General features: G+C 37.5%; 1 protein-coding gene across 1 annotated transcript in view; it reads left to right on the forward strand.

Moving 5' to 3' along the window:
• The window catches only part of MICU2 (mitochondrial calcium uptake 2), a 173,998-nt gene that overhangs the window by 70,510 nt on the left and 91,469 nt on the right, over positions 1-12,019 (forward strand). Inside the window, exons 3-4 of the mRNA XM_035003699.1 lie at positions 6,806-6,837; positions 6,950-7,025. Of these exons, the coding sequence (XP_034859590.1) occupies positions 6,806-6,837; positions 6,950-7,025 (108 nt within the window). The remainder of the gene's footprint in view (positions 1-6,805; positions 6,838-6,949; positions 7,026-12,019) is intronic.

Here is a 12,019-nt window from a genome sequence, read left to right on the forward strand (position 1 = left end):
GTTAGGGGTGCCAACCCCCGATGTAGTCAAAAATCCATATATAATTTTTGACTCCCCAGTAACTTCATTACTAATAGCCTTACTTGATAACATAAATAGTCGAATAACACATATTCTGTATGTTATACATATTTTACACTGTATTCTTATGATAAAGTAGGCTACAGAAAAAATGTTAAGATAATCATAAGAAAGAGAAAATACATTTACAGTACTGTATGTATTTATTGAAAAAACCCATGTATAAGTGGACCCATGCAGTTCAAACCTGTGTACATTCATTGTTGGGGCACCTCTGATACAGTGCCCTGTCTCACGTAGCCCATTGTGATTTCAAGATATTCCAGATTTCCTTTAGTTTTAAGTTTATGCTTCAAATTTCTTGTATTGAAATACCAGTCTTTGACAAGGATGTGGTGAAATTGGAATCCTCACACGTTACTTATGGGAATGTAACCTGGTACAGCCACTTTGGAAAACAATTCAGCATTTCCTCAAAATGTTAAACATAGAATTACCGTATGACTCAGCATTTCCACCCCTAGGTGTGCCATCCAAGAGAAGTAAAAACATACCTCCACACAAAAATTTGCACATGAATGTCCATAGCAACGTTATTCACAATAGCCAAAAAACAGAAACAACCTAAATATCCACCAACAGATGAATGGATCAACAAAATATGGTAGATTCACACAATGAGATATTATCCGACTCTTTTAAAAAATGAAGTACTGATACATGCTACAAAATGCATGAACCTTGAGAACATTATGCCAAATGAAAGAATCCAGTCACAAATGTGACTGTATCATTCCATTTATGTGAAATGTCCAGAATAGGCAGATCAGTAATGACAGAAAGTAGATTAGCAGTTGCCTAGGAGTAGGGGAGGAAGAGTGACTGCTAATGGGTTTTCATTCTTTTTGGGGTGATAACATGTTCTGAAATTAGATTGTGGTGATGATCATGGAACTCTGTGAATATATGAAAAACTATTGAACTATACAGCTTAATGGGTGGCTTTTATGGTATATGAAATACATCATAATAACATATATAATAATAAAGCTATACAAAGTGCATGTATAAAAAATATCAACTCTTGTACCCAGTTGAAAATATTGGTTTTAAAATTATACTTTAGGAAACATAAATCAGGCACTAAAACAATAAAAACATGACTATATGTTTTTCTAATATCAGAGAACTTCTTGTGGGTCTAAGCAGGTATGTAAACCAAAACATTCATCTAGTGTAATTCTAATAAAAAAGTGAACTGATTTATAGGAGGTAGCTTTTTAAAATATAATTAAAAGTTTTAAAAGCACAGATTGATGATAAACTCATTTTCCAATAAACAGTTGCTGTGTTAGGCCTCCAAGGACTCACTAAGAAGTCTTATTCCCATTCCTCCAGTTAAACATGAAGTCAGTACCTGAGTAGACCAGGGCTGTGAGTATAATCTGCTCTCACAGCATTTGAACACTATACAAAAGTAACACATTTTCCAATTGGTCGTTCTACACCGTTAAACATTTCTACCCTGGCCTTTCTTTTTTTTTTTTTTTAAGATTTTATTTATTTATTTGAGAGAGAGAGAATGAGAGACAGAGAGCACGAGAGGGAAGAGGGTCAGAGGGAGAAGCAGACCCCCGCTGAGCAGGGAGCCCGATGTGGGACTCCATCCCGGGACTCCAGGATCATGACCTGAGCCGAAGGCAGTCGCCTAACCAACTGAGCCACCCAGGCGCCCTCTACCCTGGCCTTTCTTAGAGACATACACATACCTAAGATGGAGCCCAGTAAGGACTCCCTTAGTTGTCAAACTGTATCATGGCAAATAACTTAAGACTTCTGTGTCCCCTGGCTCATCACCAACCCATCCCCAACTGGGGAGTATGTATTTTCCTGTGTGAGAAAAATGGGTTTAAAACCCACAGGCACTGTGTTGGGCATTGGGATATAGTGGTGAATAAAACAGATATTGTTGTATTAGTAGAATTTACAATCTGATACAAGAGTGGGTAATAGATGGTCTTCAGTGTGGTAAAGTTTCAGTGGAAAGGTCAGTAAGGGCTGGAGTAATCAGGACTTAACAGAAGGTATGAGAAGAATGGATAGAATTCCCTTTGGTGAAGAACACAAGATCATGTTGCACATGAGGTGATAAATCAGTTAAGGTGCTGTAGCAGATTGTATTTCCAAAAATGGCTGCAATACTATTTCTGGCCCTCTGTGCTCTTCCATAATTTTGCCAGCAAGAGGTGGAGCCTATGTCCCCTCCCCTTGAAACTTTGTAACTGCTTCAATTCACAAAACGTGAGTGGAAATGACAGTATGGCACTTTTGAGGCTAAGTCCTAAAAGGCCTTATGGACATAAAGCCAGTTGCTAATATCATTTTTAATGGTGAAAGTTTGCTTTGCCCCCAAGATCAAGAACTAGGCAAGGCTCTCCATTCTTACCATTTATATTCAACACTGTACTGGAAGTCCTAGCCAGTGCCAAAAGGCAAGGAAAAAAATAAGACCTATAGATTTAAAAGGAAGAGCTAAAGCTGTATTTGGTCAGAGACCTGTTATCTATGTAGAAAATCCCAAAGCATCTACAAATAATAAAACTAAAATTAAGTGAATTATCAGGGTCAGGTTATTGTGCATCTCTATATGAAAATCAGTTGTTTTTCTTTATACTAGCAATCTCTGATGCATCATGCTAAGTTTCTTACACTTGCTCCTACATGTTCTAGCAAAGTATCTGATCACCTACTCAAAGGGAAAATAGAAGTCTTTAGATAGCAATTACCTCAGCTTCCTGCCACCAAAACAACCACTCGCCCTCTCCCTCCTCATCACAATAGAAGTGACTGACAGGCCCTACTCTGTGTTCCTAGTGTTCCAACTCTCCCTGTCTCAGTACTACACATGCTGTTCCTAGAATGCTTTTAACCCCACTTCTCTGAGCTAATTCATGCTAATCCTTCAGATGTTCACTTCAGCATCTCTTATTTGAAGCTTTCCCTATCTTCCCCTCTCCCCATTATTTAGTTTCTTAGCTGCTGTATTTCCCCCTTTATATCAGCTCTTAAACTGTAATTAATTTGTTGTGTATAATGTTGTTATTATTTCACAGTACTTGAGGTTGCAAAAAAAAGAAGTCACTTGTTTTCCCTTCAAAAATAATTTAAATGTATTTGAAGAGCAGTTTAGCAAAGTTGACAAGTAGGCCACTTTTTTTTTTTTAAGATTTTATTTATTTATTTGAGAGAGAGAATGAGATAGAGAGAGCATGAGAGGGGGAAGGGTCAGAGGGAGAAGCAGACTCCCCGCTGAGCAGGGAGCCCGATGCGGGACTCAATCCCAGGACTCCAGGATCATGACCTGAGCTGAAGGCAGTCGCTTAACCAACTGAGCCACCCAGGCGCCCCTTCAAGTAGGCCACTTTCAAACATTTTAGGAGATCACTATTTGTCTCCTTCTAGAAGAAATACCAACCAGAGGATATCTCTTGCTCTCATTCCAGCAGAAATAAGCAAGTCACATGCTTTGTTGAAGGAAAATAGCACCATTTAATTTGCCCTCCTTTTTTGCCTCCAGTTATCATTTTTATTAGTGATATGAGAAAGTTTGTTTTGCTAATATGTCATTTTCTCCCTCAGTTTCCATAATAGCTGTGACTGAATTCAAGCAAGTATTGGAGTAACTAGCTCTCTTTCACTAATTCTAACTAGCTCTGTCTCATACTAATTCTAACATTGATGCCAAGTTGTTCCATATATTCATGCAAAAGATATAAATGATGGCATTGTCTCTTTAATTGTTATGTATCAAAAGTTCACTTACCTACAGCAAAATGAAATTGAATTACGTACCATTAATAATGTTTTTATAGTTACAGTCATCAAATAACTATATTTTGGCTAGAGGTAAAGATTTATTTGACCTGTAACAATACTTAATATTTTAAGTATTAAAATGGCTGTTTGCCTGTAAAAAAGATGTGCTTGTTTCTGATTTTTACTTCAGAAATCCTCTGTAAACAGTGAAAGCCACATGGTGGAATCTCTACAAGAGGTGGAGACCTTTAAAAACATTCTACTTCCTGAGCCAGAATTCCATTGTAGTGTTTCATAGATCTTCAAGATCTGTGCCTTCCCCTGCCAAGAAAAGCCACAATGTATTTTCCATTCTTCATGCTCATACAGTAAAACATTACAGCCTCAACTCTAGCTCTGTCTTTTTGCCATTCTGTTATTTCCATATATGAGTACACAAATATATATATGAAATAGCTATGCATATAAAAAGACTGGGTTTTTTATGTGTGTGAAAATAGAAATAACCAAAGAAAGAAAAGCAGGAGTTTTCCCCTCCCTCCAAAAAAACCCAGACAGTCCAAACAAACACACACACAAAATTCAGATTATGTACAGTTGGGTTCCGTTCTTAAATAGAAAAATGTGGCAAAACTATATGGGTATATTTAATATGTCCTGATGTTGTAATTGCTGTCAGAGGAACACAGGTCATGGCTCATCATACCACAGATCAGACCATGACCTCTTACTTTGATTCGTGGTCTCTTTGGTACAGTGCATGAACAAGTGGTATACAAGTAGGCTGCGTGAGACACCCCTACCCTGGTGTTCTGGGTTTGAAACACTACAACCCCTTCTCTTACTCAAGGAAAAGTTTATTAACTTAGGAGAAAGGGGAAACGAGCGAAATTAGATGTTCACCCCTGGTAACACTGACTTTTTTTTTTTAATCTAAAAATGAATTTTATATAAGAAAATTACCTCTTTTTGTCAGCTAAAGTAATTTCTTTGTCATTTTCTAATTATTGATTCCATTTTGAAAAAAATATTTTTTACAAGAGAAGCTCATTAGGTACACAGTTTCTCCATTTTTGATAATCAAATACGTATTCAGGTACCAAGCAGAACTTGTAATCAACATGAAATAACCAGTGCTTATCATTCAGTTCTGTGAAGTTTCCTGAAGTGTTGAGAGTGGTTCCCAATTACTACCTTAATGGAACTGACCTGTTTTTGAAAAATCTGGATGAGAAGAAAAATCCTCCAGTGCCCATATTATGACCTAATTCCTCTTGCCCATCAGTCAGTCTATTTGTTTTATTTATAAAATGAGGATAATAAATTATTAGCCACTTAAAGGCAAGGATCTGAATAATAAGACATTCTGGAATCTTTTCTAATTTTTATTGGCATCAAGACTTCTAGCTGCAGGTAAGCAAATGCTACCTTCTTTCCTCACTCAGTTTCAAGTAGAAGGATTTTTTTAAGCACAAAGATTTTTAAAAGACCAAAAAGAAATCTAGGTATGAAACAAATATAAGACCCTTAGAAATAATCTTACTACTTAGAAACCATCCATACTGTCACCTTCAAGATGTCAATTATTACTTCCTAGAATACTTTTTTCAATTGGGTACAAGGGTTAATCTCTTTGGGGAGTAACCTAAATTGTCTAAAAATAAAAGTACCTCTGGTAATAAATAATTTGAACATGACATGAAGAAAAGCAATAAAAGGTATGTGAATCGTGATCAACTTCTTTAATAGAATATACAAAGGTAGATAAAATACATCTATTACATAGTTTTCTGGGGTTTGTTATTACCATTGTATTACCACATATTTCTATATACACATTCACATAAACCCTTAGGTTTGTAATTTAAATGATAACTTTTGTCTATTTGATCTAAGCGTATATTAGCACCTAACATTAGAATCTAGGGTTCTTTATCATTGGGTGACACATAGTTTAAAATTATCTCAAAATAGTAACACCTAAGTTTATAAACATGTTTATAGATGTTTCTAAAAATGACAGTCATATCCGCAACTACTGTTTTCATTAATAATGCAAAACTAAAATCTTGACAGTTTATTAACAGCAAATGATAGAATTTGTCCCCAGTAGATTTATAGTCCAAATTAAACATCCTAAAGTATAGAAAAGGCACATCTAAAAGTATTCATTTTTTTTTAACCTGTTGCCTGAACTTGCAGAGACCGTGTAATGGTACTGAAGGAACTTCATAGATGAGATCATCTTGAGAGCAGAATGGGAAGTTTGTGATGCAAATGGCTTATATAAGAAACAACATAAAACATTTTTCAGTATTCTAGATGTGTAAATGAGTGAGACTCTAATCAGAATAAGCCTCAACAAAAGAAGCAACTGATTCTTTTAGAATTATAGTGATAAAAGGAAAATGATGCAAGCAATAAAGAGGATGGCTGAACACCTGCAAGAATTATAAATCTCTGTTATCCAATAGGAAATTATTAAAAATAACTTTAGAATGTATAGTCATGTTGGTTAGACTTTTAAATTTGCTTAGAGAGCTGTAAACTAACAAGAACTTCTCAGGGTTCAAAAAGGTAGCTTTCTAAAAGATGAATGTGTATTCTTTTAATCAGTGAAAGCAAAAAGATTTTTTAAATCATATTTGACAGTTTATTTATGATGCAGGATTTATTTATGATGCAGACAACTAAGAGAAGTCAGAAATGGTGATAAGATTTTATATGCCTGAAATAGGGTGAGTGAAATTGATAAGTAGGTCTTATAAAAACCCATAGTGTCTTTGTGTTTAGACTTAGAATTCTCTGGCTCTTAATTTTGGTTTAAAGATATTAGCTAAATTGCCAAAGCCTTATTTTCTTATAAATATTTAGTTGTTTGTTTTGTCTTTTAAATGATTTTCTTTCTTTGTGGAAGTTGAATTTTACCAAGGAGTATGAGTAATAAATAGTTTCTTCTTTGCTGTAGGTAAAACTTCAGTGAAGAAGCTGACAAAAAAGGTAAGCAGTATGTGGGGGAGAGAGTTCTTTCTTCCTTTCTTTTTGTTTTTTTGGTGACATAGAAAATGAACTTTTATAAGTTAAATTTAAAGATTTTAATGTGTGTTCAAAGGATATCGAGGATATACTGGCAGGAATCCAACCAGCTCGTTGTGGATCAACCTTTTTTAGAGACCTTGGCGATAAAGGTAATTTTGATTTGCTGTTAAATTTCTGTTTACTTGTTTTATTTAACCAGGGTATTGTTAAGGAATTGTTTTGAGGTCTGCAACCGTATAGTAGAGAATATACAGTAGAGAACCAATGTAGAAAATGTTTTAATGCCATGTTCTTTAATAGATGTTTTTAAATCATAATAAAATACTCATTAAGTAAGAAATAACTTTCTCAAATTCTCTGAGAGATTACAATTTAATTATTAAAACATCAATTTTAATTAAAGCCTGGGGAGGAGGAATGTGGCAAGAGAAGACCTCAGAGAGATCCAGAGGAACACCAACATTTAAGGGAGTAGAAGAGGAAGCAGTGCTCACAAAAGAGACTAGGGCAGAGTGATCAGAGAAGTGGAGGAGAATCAGGAGAATGTTATCACAAAAGCCAAGAGGAGAAAGTGTTAGGGAAAGAGAAAATGGAGTTCACGCCACTTGAGAGACATGGGTGTGAACAAAGGTATTTAAAGGTCAGTAGCTGAGGGCAGACACAAAAGGCCAGGGGAATGTTGGTTAATGTTAGATGAAGAGACTTGAGCACACTTCTTATTGATGAGAGGGAAAGATATATAATACAATATGATTATTATTATATATAATATACGAAATATATAGTATATAAAATATAAGATAAAGGAAGTATGAATGGGATAGAATCCTGGAAAATGTGAGAGAAGGGATTGTCTTCACAGCAAAACCGGAAGGATCAGCATTCCACAGGATGCATAGCTTTTTCAGTAGGAAAGGATGAACAGGTGGGTATTTATTTATTTTTTTATTTATCTTTTTTTTTTTTTAACATATAATGTACTATTTGTTTCAAGGGTACAGGTCTGTGATTCACCAGTCTTACACAATTCACAGTGCTCACCATAGTACATACCATCCCCAATGTCCATCACCCAGCCACCCCATCCCTCCCACCTCCCTCCACTCCAGCAACCCTCAGTTTGTTTCCTGATATTAAGAGTCTCTTATGGTTTGTCTCCCTCTCTGGTTTCATCTTATTTCATTTTTCCCTCCCTTCCCCTATGATCCTCTGTCTTGTTTCTCAAATTCCTCATATCAGTGAGATTATATGATACTTGTCTTTCTCTGATTGACTTATTTCGCTGAGCATAATATCCTCAAGTTCCATCCACGTCATTGCAAAGGGCAAAGACATTTGAGAACAGGTGGGTATTTATAATGCAGGTATTTACAAATCTAGTAGCAAGAGGTAGAAGCAGGTTGTTTTGGATAGCTTTGATTTTCTTTATAAAGTAGAATGTATGGAGAAAGAAGGTTTGTAGTAGCTTCTGTGATAAGGAAAGAGACCAGACCAGAGAAACATAGAGTTCTAGGAAACTCTTAAGAGATCAGAAGATAGTGTAGATCATGAAAGAAAAGTCACCAATCAGTGCAATTGTGTGATGATCATCCTGCAGGCTACATGTAGGAATAAAAATGTTGGGCAGTTGTACTGGATTTAGGATTTTGCTGAGCATATGGGTGGAAGAAGAGTCACAGACTAGGGAGTTAAGGCTGTTGAGGGCAAGAGAGGTTTTACGTAATGAGCCATGGAATCTAAGCAAGATAATAGAGAAGAAAATAGAATAGTAAAAGTAAAAGGGAGATGAAAAGAAGAAAGTGGGGCAGTCAAGAGAGAGCTGCCAGTGGGTTAAAGAACAGATGTAGTAGGATTCCAAGAGCAGAAAAGAACTTGCGGTCATAAAGCGTTTAGATTTACAGTTTCAGAGATGAAGCGGTTCCAGCTGATTTCAGGGCTCTAGGTGTGGTCCTGGAATTAGATGACTAAAGCAGAAGTAGGTTGCATAGTTAACACAGTGGAAGTTCTCAAGGATCTGAGAGTTAGGGTAGTATTGTCAGAAAGACAGTGAACCAGGTACAAAAGTCTTTAGTGACTGAAAGATGAGGAAAGGGAACTTTGGTAGATGACCACTAAGAAGAAAAAAGGTGGCCTGGCTGGATGGCATTAGCCACAAAGACACAGAGATTTTTGTAAGAGGTTAGAAGAGTAAGGGTCTGGAATTAGCACTGAAGTAGAAAAAAATGAATAGCCTCCATTTCAGAAGTCTGCAGAGGTACCAGTACTCATAGTAGAGAGATCCAGGTTTTGGATAAAGCAAGACTACACATACAATGAATAGGTTAAAGATGTGTACTGTGGAAAGAGAATTTCAGAGAGCGTGGTAGGAAAGCTTGGGTAGAAGTAGAGGAGTGGGAGATCAGTTGAGTCAGGAAAGATGAAGCATAGACCAGCATGCAGATGTATAAACAAAGAGGATAGATACCATTTTGGAAAGGGAGATGAGACTGCTAACAATGGTAGGACATAAGCCAGAGAGGTACACATAGCCTAAATCATATATCCCTTTACAGGACATACATATTAAAGAGTTTAGACCTTACCCTAAGAAGAGTGGATTGCCATTGAAAAGTAAGATAGTGACAAATCAGATTAGAACAATCACTCTAGCAGCTGGGTGGTGAACGGATTGAGGAGGGAGCAAAAGAAACAGTTAGGTTTTGCATTAACAGCAAGGAGTTATATGCTGGAAAAGAGGTAGTGGAAATGGAGAGAAGAGTGTAGATTTAATAGGTATTTTGGTTATAGAATTGGTAGGACTTAATGATTGATGGGATATGAGAGGGGAGGAAGAAAAAGGAATCGTGTATGGTGCCCAAGTTTCTGGTTTGATCAGCAAGGTGAATGTGCCATTCTCCAAGATAACATGGATCATAGGGAAAGGAATAAGTGGAGGGGAGGGAAGGGCAGGGAATGAGTCCAATTTAGGACATACTGAGTTCAGATTTAAGAACTGTCAACCATGTAGGGGCACCTGGGTGGCTCAGTCAGTTGGGCTCAGGTCATGATCCCAGGGCCCTGGGATTGAGCCCCACGTCAGGCTTCCTGCTCAGTGGGGAGTCTGTTTCTCCCTCTCTCTCTGCCCCTGCTCGTGCTTGCTCTCTCTCTCAAATAAATATAATCTTAAAAAAAAAAAGAACTGTCAGCCATCTAAATGGCACTTGAAGCCACAGTTGCAGATGCAACAATGTCAGAAGCACTGAGGAGAGAAGAGGCTCTGAGATAAAACAGCTCATTTTAAAGAACGCGGAGAAGAAGAGAGAGGGGCCCTCCCTGAGAAGGAATGGTCAGTTAGGGACTCACCCAGGGGAGTGATCTCACCAGTGTTGTGCTGTAAGTGCTTCCAAAACAAATGCGCATAATCAATAATAATTTTAATAGCAACAAATACTTACTGAAGGCTTCCTATGTATCAGATACTATACCGAGCCTCTTACATGTATTATTACATTTAATCCTCACAACATACCTTTGAAGAAGCTACCTTCATTTCATACCCACATTTTATAGCTGGGTTAACTGAGGCACAAAGGGGTTAAGTAACCTGCCCAAAGTCATATACAGGTAGTAAAAGCAATTTACAAATAGCATTTAGCAGAAGAAGAGTTAAAATGGCAGAGTAGTAGCAGGACCCTATGCTTGCCTTTTTCCTTGAACACAGCTAGATAAATATCAAATCACTCTGAACACCCAAGAAATCAATCTGAGGACTGAGAGAACAAACTGCACAAACTAGAGGGAGAAAAGAGGCCACATACTGGAAGGTAGGAGGTGCGGAGATATGATTTGGGGGAGAAAAGAATAGCGGGTGCTGCAGAGGGGAGGGAGCCCTGATCATGCAGGGAGGGGGAAGAGACAGAGAACGCACACACACAAGAGCAAACAGGAAGCGTGCAGGGGATTGCACAAGAAAAATGCTTCCCCAACACCATTCACTGGGAAAGTGAGAGGGGCTGATTATTATAAATTTTTACAAGCAGCGCAGCTCAAAGACTGAAGTTTTAGAAGTCCATTGAGCTTGGCAGGCATATTGGTGCTCCTGTGAAGGAAGAGTGCAGAGGCCCGGGACCAGGCAGTGTGGTTTGAGGATCCCCTGGGTCACACTGGGAGAGACAGTTCCCCTTCTGCTTTAGTGGAAACAGGATCTAGCCTCTTTTAACAAGCAGACCAAAACACACCTATTTGAAACTTGCTACACACTGGACAAGGTCCAAACTCTCCCCACAGCAGGCAAGGAGAAACTTTGCACAGGACTGACCTGAGGGAAAGAGCAGCCAAAACACAAAAGCAGAGTGCACACAGCATACACCAGAGACACTTCCCGAAATGCCAGGCCATGGACAGTATTTGACCTCTTCTTAATATAGCCATTACTCTCAGGAGCAGAGACTATCGCAGGCTTTCCTAACACACAGAAGACAGAGACCTAGACAAAATGCCAAGATGGAGGAATTCATCCCAAAAGAAAGAACAAGAAAAGGTCACAGCCAGGGATCTAATTGAAACAGATCTAAATAAAATGCCTGAACCAGAATTTAAAATAACAATCATAAGGATACTAGCTGGGCTTGGTAAAAGCATAGAACACACCAGGGAGTCCCTTACTACAGAGATAAAAGACCTAAAAACTAGTCAGGCCAAAATAAAAAATGCTATAACTGAGATGTGAAACCAGCTGGATGTAATGACCACAAAGGTGAAAGAAGCAGAAGAATGAGTAAGTGATACAGAAGATAAAATTATGGAAAATAATGAAGATGAAAAGAAGAAGGAAAGAAAAATATTGGATCACGAATATAGACTTAGGGAACTCAGTGACTCCATAAAGCATAATATTTGTACCATAGGAGTCCCAGAAGAAGGTGCAGAAGGTTTATTTGAGGAAATTATAGCTGAAAACTTCCCTAATCTAGGGGAAAAAACAGACATCCAAATCCAGGAGGCACAGAGAACCCCCATCAAAATTAACAAAAGCAGGCCAACACCAAGACGTATCTTAGTAAAATTTGTAAAATACAGAGATAAGGAAAACATCCTGAGAGCAGCAAAGGAAAAGAAATCCCTGATTTACAAAACAAGACAAATAAGGTTAGCAGCAAACTTA

Source organism: Mirounga leonina, unplaced genomic scaffold, assembly GCF_011800145.1.
Source record: "Mirounga leonina isolate KUSES-001 unplaced genomic scaffold, KU_Mleo_1.0 Mir_127, whole genome shotgun sequence".
In the NCBI taxonomy this organism is placed as follows: domain Eukaryota; kingdom Metazoa; phylum Chordata; class Mammalia; order Carnivora; family Phocidae; genus Mirounga; species Mirounga leonina.